At 47.2% G+C, this 14,496-nt stretch overlaps 1 protein-coding gene and 1 non-coding gene across 4 annotated transcripts; both read right to left on the bottom strand.

Annotated features, from left to right (window-relative positions):
- Nucleotides 1-359: 359 nt before the first annotated feature.
- On the bottom strand, nucleotides 360-7,503 carry csf3r (colony stimulating factor 3 receptor). Of its 3 annotated transcripts, XM_040164458.2 has the most exons (18): nucleotides 7,352-7,475; nucleotides 6,512-6,621; nucleotides 5,914-6,009; nucleotides 5,348-5,428; nucleotides 4,907-5,203; nucleotides 4,630-4,762; nucleotides 4,384-4,550; nucleotides 4,070-4,242; nucleotides 3,763-3,913; nucleotides 3,400-3,482; nucleotides 3,083-3,290; nucleotides 2,783-2,971; nucleotides 2,489-2,590; nucleotides 2,098-2,244; nucleotides 1,887-2,027; nucleotides 1,707-1,800; nucleotides 1,548-1,626; nucleotides 360-1,055 (listed from the first exon to the last, which is right to left on the bottom strand). In XM_040164458.2, the coding sequence occupies exons 4-18, from the start codon at nucleotides 5,415-5,417 to the stop codon at nucleotides 573-575; spliced, it is 2,517 nt and encodes an 838-aa protein (XP_040020392.2). In that variant the 5' UTR covers nucleotides 5,418-5,428; nucleotides 5,914-6,009; nucleotides 6,512-6,621; nucleotides 7,352-7,475; the 3' UTR covers nucleotides 360-572. The 3 variants fall into 3 exon arrangements, with proteins under 3 accessions (XP_040020392.2, XP_040020391.2, XP_077950614.1); XM_040164457.2 differs by lacking the exon at nucleotides 6,512-6,621 and having other exon boundaries at nucleotides 7,352-7,503; XM_078094488.1 differs by lacking the exon at nucleotides 7,352-7,475 and having other exon boundaries at nucleotides 6,512-6,750.
- A 3,195-nt stretch (nucleotides 7,504-10,698) lies between these two features.
- On the bottom strand, nucleotides 10,699-13,032 carry LOC120811231 (uncharacterized). Its single transcript, XR_013453605.1, has 3 exons — nucleotides 12,078-13,032; nucleotides 11,935-11,993; nucleotides 10,699-11,842 (listed from the first exon to the last, which is right to left on the bottom strand). It is a non-coding gene; the product is annotated as an uncharacterized LOC120811231 (transcript).
- Between the last annotated feature and the right edge of the window lie 1,464 nt (nucleotides 13,033-14,496).

Raw genomic sequence — 14,496 nt, 5'->3', positions numbered from 1 at the left:
AAGGAAATATCAAATTGCAGTTTTGTGAGTTGCTTTAATAATACAATATAATTTGAAGAAAAAGGAAGGAGGAGCTTTAACAGTTTTTAGTTTTATGTTCATTCCTCCTTTTATGTTTTTAAATGGATGTATAAAGCATTTGGTGTTTCACTGAAATCTTAGTCACACTGATTAGGAGTCCAATTTTACAAATAAAAGTTTCAAATTTACAGCTCACTTCCAGTAAAACAAATTTTGATAGAAAAACATTTAGAATTTATAACTCAAAATAAATGCAGTAAAGAACCGCGCACTCGACTTAAAAGTAATTTGGACAATGTTGGGATACTAACTCCAAAATAAATCAACAATATCAAATGTTCCTTCAGTAAAACAGTTTATTTGTTAAGGAGGTGACGTATCTACAAAGCGTGTTATGAATAAAGCGTGGACATCATAATCATTAAATATAAAAGTGATTTTAGCATTAAATCTTCCACACATTTACAACTATGTTCTCTGGTGAATCAACTTTTCGGCGCATTACAAACTCAGAACTTCTCGCAGGGCAGCTTACAATCAGCAAGGTATGTTTAGTCATTTTCAGTATCATTCAAGGCTAATGCTCGAAGAAAAGGAAAGTCATCCCACAGTTCGCCTCCACCTTCCCCTGTTTCAGGTACACAATCAGGGGAAGGTCCAAAAAAGCATTGCTCACTGGGCATCCCGGCAGTTGCCATATTATGGTAGCACTTTGGACTGAAGGACTCCTCAGTCTCCAGGAGGGGCTGCGTGGACTCAGACCGCAGGTACACGTGAGGGTCTTCGGGAGTGGTGCTGTTGCGCGGACCCGAGAACACCACCGTAGCGTAAGGAACTGAGTCGCTGTTGGAGCCCGAGTAGTCGGTGGGGAACGGTGAGCCGCAGATGGACTCGCCCAGGTCACTGGTGTCCTCTGCATTGCTCAACCACGGGTCATCGTCCCTCTTACGTGGTTTCACTGGGACGTCCAGGAAGCTCAGGTGGGACAGGTACATTGGATTGGGCTCCTCGTTGTCAAAGGCAACATTGGAATCCTGTGAAAGGAAAACAGGTTGACACTCCAACATACAAAGGTTTATGTTAATGCAAAAGGAGTGCATTTCTTGCATGCACAAGTACTTTGGGACAAGCTTTAAATAATGCCCTGAAATACAAAAGCTTTGGTGAACGTGTTGGCAAAAGGCTGCACACACACTGAGCAATATTGAAATACATTTGGTGATGTGTTTTTGGCCCCATATCTCTTCTCTTTTAGCTCTGTTTCCATCTCTAACGGCTGCTAAATGACCCAATATACACCAGCTATTTGCTACCTTAGGTTGTCGATCTGATCCCTGATTGTAGCCTTTTTGCCAAAAATCATCTTCATGGTTGAGGACAAAAAGTGCGGCTTGTAAAATCAAAAGAAATAACTGAAAGCTGCAGAGTTGGTCATGACTTGGGTTCGTCATTTGAGAAATTCCATTCAAAGTTAAATTGAACTTTTTGAAGTGGGATAATATTATAAAAAAGTGAATTGTCTGCACCTGTGTTGATTCCGATGTCCATCTCTGGATGCTGCTGTTAGCCGGATCTGGAACAGCTGGCCAAAAATGCCCCTTAAGCCTGCAAAAGAAAGAGGAATGTTTATGAGAATAAATGACACGACGGCTCCTCAGTTTAAGTCAGCGGGGAAATGATCTCACCTTTTGTTGGAGAAACAAGTCATGACTACGATGATGCCCGCCAGTAACAGTCCAACGAGGGACACGGTTACAATTTCCACAACAGCAGCCGCATCTGAGAGGCGAGAAATAGACATTCTGGATAACATATCTGCTCTGGGAATATACGTGATCATAACATCTCTCTGGAAAGTTACAAACCAAAGTTCTCCACTTTAAAATGAACCGTGGAGCCGTTGAGGCTCCCACCGAGCGTGCTAACCATCAGGAAAGCCTCGTACAGAGACTCGGAGTTGAGGCCGTTCAGCACCACTCGCCTTTCTTTCGGGTCAGCGTTCACGACTGAAACAAGCCACAGGCAAATGTATAAGAAACTGTTTTACGAAAAGTTAAATTAGGGCCTTTAACCCACCCTGAAAGTGTCCCTTCGGATCACAGTAGAAGACCGTGTAGTTCTGGATACATCCGTTCCTTTGTTCTAATGGTATTTCGTCCCAGGCGAGCTCCACATGGGACTTCCAGACCTTTTTAATTTGTATTTTTGGAGCCATGGATGGCGCTTAAAAGGAAAAATATTGTAAGTGATTATTAAAGCTTTAATGGGTAATTATGCTCTTTATTTTAGCCATTCTACATGAAAATACATGAATTCACAGCCACAAGAGGGCATTATTTCATCACGCGTCAACTGTTTCAAATAGACCTGTTTCTGTTAAATAATATCGCAACCCCTTTTCTCACTGCACCCCCCCCCCCCGCCGCCTGCTCTCCGTGTGATCCTCTTTGTGTATTTGGTGACTTACCCTTTTCTCTCGAGTAGGCATCAACAGTCTGAGGAAAGCCTATCCCGTCCTTAAACCTGGGATACACAGAGATCCCGTAGGGCTTGTAGGGCTCAAAGCTGCCTGTTGATGAGAGTGAAGAGGTTACAGAGCATCAGTGCCCGTAAGCCCCTGACAGTGTGCGCCGGCAGGTTTTCGCACAGGAAAAAAGAAAAGACGTTGATCGGGAGTGGATTCTCGGGGTGAAGGATAAACACTAGATTTATTGGTTGAGTAAAATAGCAGGGACGTAGATCCTAGTACCTGAAAACGTACCTGCTATAAGGAGCTGTGTCTGGTTTTGAGCAGTGAATTCAAATTGGGTGAACGAGAGGTCCGTTTGCAGCAAAGGTCTCCATTCCACCACGAAACCAGTGAGACCGGAAGACGGCTGGCTCCTCCACCGGACCAAGAGGGATCTGTCATCCTGAGGAACGACGGTGACGTTTGACACCACTTCACGAGCTACGGATACAAAACACATCGCACACATTGAGGGGAAAACGTATTTGAGTGTGACGTATTTCCGCCGGTTTCTGAACGAGTTCAAGCCGGTCTGAGGAGGGTCAGTCTCACCTCGGGGTGGGTGAATCCGCACTTCTGTGGGGGAGGATTTCCCCACTGCATTAACAGCGCTCAGGTACACTTTCTTTACCCCTCTGGGGAGGTGAAAAGCACAGTAATTTCCCGTCGTGGAGCAAACTTTTCCATTCGCGCCTGCCACCTTTTTTCCCGAGACGGCGTACGACACATTTTGGCCGTTGGCGCGGAATTGTTTTGATGGCTGAAAGAACAAAGTGAGAGGGCAGTTTTAAAGGCAGACCGCGCACACTCCGAAAGACAGGACCGACACGGGCCCTCGGCAGGTGGCGGGCAGCATGTGCTGCGTGTACCTTCCAAAACAAGAGTATGTTAAGTTGTTTCTCCATGCCCTCCCATGACGCCTTCATCCACCAGTCGAGGCGTCCAGAGGGAGCTGAAAAGAAAGAGATGGATGTCAGACGAGTCCTTCAGAAGCCGGCGCTTCCCTTCTCAGTCTTTAAAACTTTCCTCCATTAGACAGGTGGCTCTGGACTCGCTGCCTGAGTGCACGGCAAAGCTCAATACATCAATTCAGGCGGCGCCATGGAGCAAAGCAGTGGGAGATGTAGACATGGGCATTAGCATATATTGAAAAGAGCAGGCAATGGAAGAAAAGGTAATAGATTGGAAATGTTAAGAGTGATTGCGTCACTCTGAATTGATCCGAGCCGCACCGTTCTCCAAGGTGACCCCCGACCGGCTGCTGCTCCATTCACTCCAGGGGCCCCCCTGGTATCGGACGCGGATCTGGGCGAGATACCGCGTCCCATGGAGGAGACGGCACAGGTCCACGGATCTGGTTGTTTTGACCCCGTTCAGCAGGATCTGTTGTGGGTTTAAGTGCATTTTATTGGTGTAGCTCTTTAAAATCAAACAAGTTCTGCACCAAGGTGCTTCACAAAGACATGCTATGTATGAATCCATATATGGACATACACATACAGGCTCATACACAAGATCTTGACACTGCGTTTTACTCACTGGTTGTTCGCTCCATTGGCCGCTGACGGCCTGGACGGCCAACCTGCGTCGGACCTCCAGGTCCAGGCGCCAGTTGACCATCCAGGCCTGCTGCTGAGACAAGTTCCAGCTCAGCTGCAGGCAGCCGTACTTTTTAGTTTGAATCCTCACAATCGTCGGTGGGTCAAACTTGGCTGCGGCAAAACAGTCAACGCCGCGTTAGATGTATTCCTTCGTTTGAAGAGCTATGCATGTCAGATTCACTTCATCTCCCCAACTAAAGAAACAATCACATGCTTTTCAGATGCATTTCGTCGATCTCTTATCATTCTCACCTGCACTGACAGGCTCTAAAACGAGAGGCGCCGACGTCGCTTCTCCAAGTTCGTTCACGGCCTTCACAGATATCCGGATGTCTGAGAAGAGGACGAATCCCGAGCGAGGGATGCTGTACCGGTGGACTCCCGGCGGCGGCTCGTAGGTGTTGTTCTCGTTGGAATCCCTTAAATGAAATCGCAGTCTTTAAACCACACCAGAGATTCCTGACATAAAAGGTGTTGCCTCCTTGGGAAGAAGATTACCATATCTGCGTGTGGAGGGTATACTTTGTGTGCAGGTGGGTCTCCTGCTGCCCAGCGTCCCAGCTGCAGGTCAGTGTGTTCGGGTCGGTGAGGTTGGTCGTACAGCTGAGGTTTTGTGGGGCTTCTGGTGGATCTATGGGTAAGGCGAAGAAGGTCAGAAGGTTACATCATGGACAGATACAAGTTATACTCGATACGTTGATTCTGTTCCTCATTTCAAAGTCCTTTTCTTTTAGGTGTTGACGGTTAAGAGTCTTGCGGTTTAAATGTGCCTCACATCCAGCTCGGATCTCCACGCCGGCCACCACTTGAGCCGGCGAGGCCTGGACGCAGCAGGTGAGGAACTCCCTCGTGAGATTGAAGCTCGGTATGACGACCCGCGAGACCCGGCCGCCCTCGGCGTCCGCGGGGCCGCCGGGGAGGATGCGGTCGCCCAGGCGCCACTCTATGCGAACGGCCTGTCCGGCGACCAGAGGGCAGTCGTCTCGGATGACGCAGGTGGCCGTGACGGGCGACCCCAGAGGGACCACCGACCCGGACGCCAGGACCGTGGCGCACGGCTGCGCGTCAACCTCTGGCGACGAGAGGGAGAAACTGTTCAGACGGGCAACTTCGACGACGCTCTTCACCGTGAATGAGCAGCTTTATATTTAGCGTGGAAGAATCCACGGGGGGCAGGATGGAAAGAAGGTTCTGTTTCGAAAGGGCGAACGCTCACCGTTCCTCGCTCCGTTCACGAGCGCCGGCAGCAGGACGACGACAGCCACCCACGCCGGTGTGGATTTCATCGCGACAAAACCTGTCGGGCAGCCAAATCGAAACGCATTATTCACATATGACGAACTCTGGCGCCCCTTTCAACCCAATGTTCGGATGGCAGCTCCGGCCCGACCCGGTGCATTGTGGGCGGGAGGCAGTGGCGGCGATGACGCGACGCGAAAGTGAGCGATCCCCACAGCGCATAATCATTCAAAATAAACAGTGTCATGATCCAAGACGCATCAAAAACGACATTTAACTTCGCATCTGCGTAAAATGATCACACCAGTGACATTCAAGCTGCTACAAAAGGAAATTAATGTGGCTTAAAGCCTGATCTGTCGTGTATGATGAACAGAAGTGAAGAGCCCGTAAACTAAGCAGGTGGGAGCAGTTGTGCAGCACATTGAACTCCGATGGAAAATCAAGAGCTTGGTTCTTAATTCCGAGGATCAGCTGGGACCTCGGATTAAAAGCGCAGGTGTTAAGAGGTGGAACTGAAGAAGGGTTTTCTGAAACACTCACCATTGCACAACCTCAAAACATTAGAACTCAACGGAACTCTGGCAGCCGGCGTACGAGGCAACGAGGCACACACAGAACTTCAGAGCCTTTCTGCGTCTGTGTGGGAGGAAAGACGATTTTATTCATCCGGAATGACGTGGAAACTGTTAAGTCAGTCGGTTTATGTCAGTTAGCTGGTTGACAGCAGACAGAAAGCTGACAAAATGTTTAAAACACAAAAGAATGGCAACAGTAACATCTAGTGGTTTTTAAGTGGTGTTTTACAGGCTTCACCTGTAATGTTCTACGCGTGTGGTTTATGGACATACAGACACACGTTTTTTACACAACTAATTTCACAATATATTTGAAATAGAAGAAAGAGATGAGAATCTTAATTTAAGTTAAAATGATTTATGAAGGAAGAAAACACGCTGAGTTGAACTCAAATTACACTTTGAAGAGAAAATATTTAAAATGATGTGTTTGTTTCTAGATTCTCATTAAAAGCAATTCAGGTCACAAATGGACTCTCTTACATTTGAGCAGAAACATTTAGACTTGTCACTTACAATAAAGTGTGCCTCTAAAAAGTAACTATCACTCAAAAATAACACACCATTTGTAGAAGTCCATGTTGAAGCAATGTGAGAAAAATGGAACTCCTCCGTTTCCTCTTTAGAACGTCTGCTTGCTACTAATCGATATTTGTGGCTCGGACAAAAAGGCCTTTGAGAGAAGAGACGTAGATTCATTGTAGACAGTTTATTCCCAATGTACAGATGGAACCGGCATCTGGATTAGTTAGCGTGTGTCAGTGACTCATGCCACTGCGTGTAGCGGTACATGTTGCTACGTTTCCTTTCCCGTTGCTGTTGAAGGGTTACAAAAACGCCCACTATCGGGATTTGGCAATATCCTCGACACATGTGCAATAACCAAGCCGCAACCATTTCCTCTTTTTGGGGATTCTTCTCACACTAAGTATTGTGCTTTAAACAAGGGAGTTTAAACTAGGTGTTTGAACTCCTATTTTTCATAGAACACTTCCTCCGCGTGGAGACTGGCTGAGCTTCGTTGTGTCAGCGGAACGTAAAGGCCGAGCAGCTGAAAAGGAGGAATGTCGTCTCTTTCACATCCTCTTTGGAATCATGGAATGACCAGAACATAAATGTTTTCTCTCTTTTTAACATGCTGCCATTCCAACGATGTTGCCATCATGAAAACATGTTACCATTATAAAACACACAAAATAGTGATTGGGAAACGTTTGTATGGCTTTGACATGCTGAGCGTATTGCACCTTTAAAGGCATTGATTCATCTTAAAAATAAAGAACTAAAAGATGGTACAAGGCAGAGCAGGCAAAGCACAGAAGGATATCAGTCCGTCAAATCGGAATCAGAAGTATCAAAACGAGGGGGGGCGAACCGCTCGACGTGATGATGGAGCCACTCACCACACGGAGGCAGACGGACGGCCGGTTGGTCGCCACAAACGACGCGGCTCAAAGCCGCTGGGACCGGAGGACCTGCGTGTGCAGCAGCAGCAGCAACGATCTTGGTTTGCATTTGTGGAACTTCACTATTTTCCTGGAAGAGACACATGACTGACGAGGGGGGCGGAGGGAGGGGGGCTATGTGGGCGTGTAAAGCTCGGGCCTTCTTGGGGGGAAATGATTGGTCTTGTTTTGTTAATCCTTCATTTTTCAGGATTTCCCCGTTGAGATTTAAAATCTAGGAACTGTTGGACTGCAACATGCGTGTTTTTACACACATCAATACACAAAGAGGCTTAGAGACAAAACTGAAACAAAAAAATTAAAAGTACAAACCAACATGAATCTAATCTGGGACAAATCGCTTGTTGTTTGTGTCTTTAAGTGATACTGTTTTACTCATTGGTGGTGAGTCAATGTGCGCCGTGTCAGGCCGTGAGACCACGGAGGTATTTACACTTTACTTTATTTTACTTTACATAACTTTACTTTAGTTCACGCTCTTTTTTTTCGATCTGACGCCCCGCGATGTTCCTCGGGGGGGGGGCCACGCGGCCCCTCCGTGTCCAGCGTGACCTTCCACGTGGCAAATCAAGACGCAGTCGATTCCCGATCTGCGAGCCCGTCCAGGCCTTTGTCAGCGTGGTAATATAACAAGCTTCTTAAATGGAATTGTAAACTGCGCCTCGACTCCCCCCCCCCCAAGGGCACTTCAAACCACTCGCCATATCAGGTTTATTAGCTTATTAAATTGTAAAATGATTCGCTGAGACCTCATTTAAAGTGGTGCGCGAGGCGAGGAGGCGAGCTTAGCCACTCGACTTGTAATCTCACGGCTGCATCCCCGCTCGGTCACTCGGGCGCTCTCAAAAGCATAATGGAAGCTAACTGTTAATCAAGAGGCGCTGCAGGACGAATTAAAACGCACACGGCGGCGGCGGCTTTGTGAACAGGAATCAACAGGAGGAAAAGAAAAGCCCGCACTAATTAAAAATACATTAGCTGGTTTTCACGTGTTGACATATTTTGCTTGATCTTTCCTTCCTAATCGGCAGTAATGATCAAAGCGCTCTCCATCTACTGGGTATTACATGCTACGTTTCAGTGAGCAGTAAAATTAGCTGAGGGCCTGCAAGCCGAGCCTTGATTACGGTTCTTGAGCTGTACTTAATGGAACTCGGTCTCCTCTTTAGAACCTTGTTCACGTTAGAGATGTAACTAACCCCAAATTAGTCACCGCTGGGAATATCCCCCCCACCGAATGAACCCGCTATTGTACAGAGAATCACAGGAGTTTAGGGCAGTCTAAACGGCCTTAATCACAACCTCTGCCACTCATGGAAGCTTGTATTAAAATCTAAAAATATTTAAGCTTGTGGCTTATTATTATAATTCCCCGCTCCATTATCAAGTCACGATCACTACACTGCACCCGAGGTTTAAGAGTAAGGTTTTGAGCTCAAGATAAATATATTACATAATATAATAATATCCTTTTAAAATTAAATAAATTAAATAAAACCTTCCTCACAATCATTGTTTTGCAAGGTGTTGTTATAAAATGTAGTGTTTCATTATTAATCTATAATCACATATCTTCTGGGTAAAGTGTCCCAACACATGCGTTTAACTGACATAAATATTACCTAATTATTTCAATATGTCTCATTATATAAGATGGAGTCCACCCGAGTGGTTTGACTTGGACGAGTGAAAGAGAGAGAGAGAGAGGAGGGGGGGGTGCAAGGGGGGAGTCAGGCACCGACTCACACTCGTGCTCCCAACACGGACCCAATCCACTCCTATCTGGTACCCGTCACACGCTGGCTGCAAAATGGAATTGACTATTGATTTCCCTCCTACCACCGGTCAGCTGCACTGGCAGGATACGGTGGTCTCACAGCGAGGAGAGGAGCACCAGCAGGAAACACACAACACCAAGCCCCACGCACAATAAACACGCGGCCCCATTAAACACCACTTTCTGGGCGTGTTGCTTTGAAAGAGGCTCGTGTGTGTCACGCCGGGCACATGTTTGCACTCTAGATTATGTCAAGCTGACGGATTTACACTGACACTATGAAAAATAAAAGGTTTATTAGGTAGAGGTTTGTTCTCATCTTGCCAGTCTGTCTGTGTGTGTGTGTGCGTGTGTGTGTGTCAAGTTGAAATATGCTGCTGGAGACACCGACTTTAGAGGGAACTCTCACAGATGTGATGTTGAATCTAAAAATAAAAAAAGGCCGAGATCAAAGATGGCCGTGATCCAAGCGGGACTGCCAGAAATATTATGGCATCAAAAGATTGTTAAAAAATGACTATTGATGTTTAAAAAAGGGACAAAAGCAGCGTTCCAAATTCCAAAGTAGTGAGGGTTCTTTTGGGCTTTGAATCTTTTCTCAAAACAGAAATAAACTACTTAGTGTTTCATCATTTTATACCTAATTGTGGTTTGTGGTAAATTATGAGAGGAAGCTTAGAATCATATTGCTTAATTGAAGCATCACAAAGTACCTAAAAACACAAAGCCAAATAGAAACCCCACTGTATACTACAGGTATACATGTTATTCTGTCCACGTGCACACCGATGTTCACCTGGTTTTATTCAAACATTGAAGTGTCTGTCCCACTTTTATCTGAGAGAATTCTGTCCCGTAGTTAAACTGCTCTCCATGAGTCACCCAGCATCTCCTCCATCTGTAATCAAGCTAAGTTAAACCAGATAACTAAACTGCCAGCGAGAGATTCTGATTTGAAGAGATGCGAGACTCATTTGACCCTTGATGCGAATGAAGCTTCCATCCTGCCTCCTGTCGGGACGTGAACCCGTCGAGCTGCTGTAGAGAGTGCAGCTCGGCTGCTACGTGACACGTAATGCAACTACACGCACGACTTCCTCCGTCCATCCTCAAACCACGCAAGGGGTCATTGAGTCATCGGCTGCAGGGCGTCAGGAAACGCAGCTTGAGCGACCCGAGATCATTCTTTCTGTACGACGTACGGCCTCGTCACCGCTGCTCCCCATTACGTGTCGGTTGATTTACTTTGTTCATTTCCTTACACGCGAGCTGGATGAGTGTTTATAACACTCACAGTCGGGGTCCTGATTGATTTATGGGTGAATCACTGCATAATCTTACACTCTTAAATGTCTTTCAGCGAGCAATAAAAGCAGGTTGACATAACAAGGTTTTCTTCACTAAATCTGGTTTGGTGAAAGAGTGTCTAGATAAATACTGAATAATTTATTGAGACATTTCCACGAGTTCTAAAGCAGTACATCTCCACATGAAAGATCGGCACCACTGATGACTGAAAGACTTTATTTGGACATTGGGCAAAATGAAGAGCGTAAAGAGATGAGGGCGTTTGTCGAGCTTCTGTGCTCAAACAATGTGAGCCGAAGGAAGAACTTCACCTCAGAACCAACAGATGGCACTGTGGTAACACATCTCTGATGGGGGAGCAGAAAGAGGCAAAATACAACATGTATTCAAGAAGGCATCTAGTTTTAGTGTTACATTCCAGTAAGGGACAATGCACAAGCATATAGACACACACACACACACGATGAGCATTGTTCAATAAACAAAAAAACAGTTAGAGAACACCTGACAAACACATTTCTCATCAGTCAAAAAATGCTCGCCTGCCATCTTCAACAGATCCTCACAGGAAGACGACGGCAAAGCGTCACGCTCCCCGACTCATTCCAACTGGACCCGATGCTGCGTTCCGCCCGACGTCCTTGAACAGGGTCACCTTGCAAAAGGCTGTTCGACGTGGAGGCGTCTGCGCAGGGGACGCGCAAGACTGCCAGACAGGCCAATCCCGGCTGGTCCGGGATCTGGGCCGGACGGCGCCCTGGCGGCGGAGCCGGATGAGCGGAGGACAGGGGCATCTCTCGCCAGGCCGCGTCCAGGAATAGAGCTTGGGTAAGCGCCACGACCCCCGCTTCGGGGCAGCGGGAGCCCCCTCACAGACACGTCACGTCCATTTGGGACAGACTCGTCAACCGCGTGGTCGCGCCCATCGTAGACAGGCGAGGGCGGCCGGCTGCGACCTTGGGGACGCCAATCCACAAGGTCAGGCCGGCCCGGGGCTCCAGCCGCCGTCGGAGGGACAACGCGCTTGACCTCCTCAGAATAGGGCTGGCGGTAGATGACGGAGCGCCCTCTGGGGAGCGCTCGGCCGGCGGCGTGGTCACGCTGAGCCGGACGGGAAGCGCCGCGCCAACTCCAGGGGTGCGTTGGTTCACGCGGTCGGCCATCTGGGGATCTTACGTCGGGTTGCCGGTTTGCGTGAGAAGCCGCGTCGGGTCCAGTTTCTTTCCACAAAGGACGACCGTCCTGGTAGGGTTGAGGTCCAAGCAGCCTCCTGCTGGGACGCGTCCCAGGCGGAGCTGGTGCGTAGACGCCGGGGTAATGCAAACCCAGGGCAGCTGCACGGGCTACAACAGAACAACATGCAGAAGCATTAAAAAAAAAAAAAATTGGATTCATTGTGCAAGTCGGAACATCAGTCATTAAGCGCAACACATACCTCTGGCTGTTTTAGCACAATAAACACCTCCAGCTGACACAGAGGGAAGCACAACAGCGCTGCAGAAAGACAAAACAGCACTGAGCAGCCATGATGGTTCGGTTTTAACCACAGGATACATACATTCATACGTTTTAATATACCTGAGAAGAAACACCAGGGCGACACCCATCGCGGCAGCCACGTCGACATGGACTTCAAGGCAGCACAAGGGCGGTTGACACTTAGCCACTCTTGACTTGTTCTGGAGCCACTCTGACGGCCCAAAATCTTGATTTACTAATTACAGACAGCTGGTTGTCATAGAGACCAAACCTCAACCACTGAATCCAGTCAGCCGCTGGCAGATTGCTTCATTACACGCAATTAGTTTGAACGCACGAGGCAGAATTTAAAAAAGACAAACCATTTTTTGTGATTTTTCATTTTTGTTAGACATTGGAAAAGGGGGACGAGGCGGAGATGAGAATCATGCCAATATTTGAGGTTCAGTGCAGTTTTGTAATCTCTGCAGAGAAAATAAATTGCATATGGTCATATAGGTATCCGTTCTGCAGATAATGGCATAATTAATATCACCTCAGGACTGATGAACTGAACAGGTAGCTAATTACAACCCCTAATTCAGTAGGCCTAAAAGCGTGATAATGATATTACATTCATGCAGGATTACCATAACCGCCACAAATTTAAAATGATCTCATTAAGCCTGACACCTTTTATTAAACGGTTCAGGCACGGGTGGAGCAGTAACAGTGTTTTTTTTTTGTTCTTTTTGTTTATCATAAACATTAACAGTTTCAGACTAATTGCAATTAAAATCGTTTTACTTTGAAAGAGAAAGGAGCAGAGCTTTTATTCTTGCCGCTGCCGCTGAGTAGTTGAAGCATTTAATAGTTCACTCAAATTATTTCTGTCAGGACTGACAAGCTAAACGGAGACTTGATTTAATTCTGTGATTGCGCGTTGACCAATCACAGAATTAAATCGCGTTGCGCCTTTACCCCGACCCCGTACTCGGGGTAATTAATAGGCCCGAGCTTTATTTGAAATGGGGGCACGGCAAGTAATGGAATTCAAATTGCAGGTGAGGTGAATCTAAAGAGGTGAACGCCTCCCCCCCCCCAATAGCGTCACCGTGCCAACAAGTGGGACCAAACTGTGGTTCAGGCCGGGCTTTGGAAGCAGACCGAGGTCCCATGTGGCCACGAGGTCGGATCGCTCGACACGTAACCTTCGGAGGCAGGTGACGCCACACAAGGTCGACAACAGAGGGGCAACCTCGGGGGGGGGGGGGGGATGGGGGTTGGGGGCGCGTCGTCCTAAGCGTGGCCCGCAGCGCGTTGCTATCAGACCCGTGATGAAACCGCTGGCATTTGTTGTGTAAACGGCTGTAAATATGTATCGAAATCAATTAGGCCCATTAATATACAGTCCTCAGAGGATTCACATCCAAGCTCATAAGCACACAATCCAATTAGGAGTGTTTACTGGTCGGATTGAAATGCTCAGCGTTCCGCTCTAAAACCCAATCCGCAGAGAGGTAAACATTATTTGCCGTGTCGCTTCCACTGGTTGTGCGTGGGCGTGTTTGTGTGTGTGTGTGTGTGTGTGCGTGCGAGTTGAGAGGGAGGTAAACAGTGAAAAGTATTCCGACCTCCATGTTTTGTACGGTAGTCCAACGTGTCAGGATTTCCTCCTGGACCATGAAGCTGAAGTGATTTGGTACCATGGAACAAACACTTGATCTGCTATCAGTGCAATAGTGATTTCTCTCGTTGACAATAGGAGCTAACGGCAAATACCAGTAATATACTGCTGCTGTGTTGGATAAAAAACCTGTATCAGCACACTTTTGAGGCTGTAACATTTGCTGACATCTATATGTTGTGTACTAAAGATTTAGAGTGAGAATCTTGCCTTAACACAGTATCACCAGTACTTGGTACTTATTCGGGTGGATAAGAGCACAGCATTCTGCTTACCTTGATTCTCACCTCTTAAGATTTCTATTATTTCACTGCGTTCCACCCTCTTCAGCGCCGTGGACCACAGATACGGAACCCTTTGAGCTCCGGGGCTCAGGCTGCCTCCGCGGCGCGAATATCAATCGGCGGAGGGAGCGAGGGAGAGGAGCGCAGGAACCCAGAGCGGCGGCTTCTGTGGGAAAGAAACGGTCCTGTGGAACATCTTAAAAAAAAAAAGAAAAAGACGGTCGCGTACAGGAGGAAGCGGAGCATTTGTTTCCACATTACCAAGTTAGAAAGCCCTCCGAAACATCTCGTGTTCATGCAGCGTTTGTTGGAGCAGCTCTAGATGCTGTAGGAGGATGCTGAGCCTGCAATTTAAGAAAACAGTTAATTAAACTTCCTTTGGAGCCGGTCTCCTCGTTCTTCAACTATCCGAGCACAGCCAATCTGTCCCTCTCTCTTGGATCTCAGTAGCAAGGCTTACAGAGTAATTAAAAATGACACCACCAGGAAGGTTCCTTTAAATAACTTCCCAATTAGAAGAAAAAGCAGTCAGCAAATATCGTTGGCCAACGTCTTAGCCGAATGCCCC

Source organism: Gasterosteus aculeatus, chromosome 20 (genome assembly GCF_964276395.1).
Source record: "Gasterosteus aculeatus chromosome 20, fGasAcu3.hap1.1, whole genome shotgun sequence".
Classification (NCBI taxonomy): domain Eukaryota; kingdom Metazoa; phylum Chordata; class Actinopteri; order Perciformes; family Gasterosteidae; genus Gasterosteus; species Gasterosteus aculeatus.
This window is presented reverse-complemented; position numbering and strand designations above follow the sequence as displayed.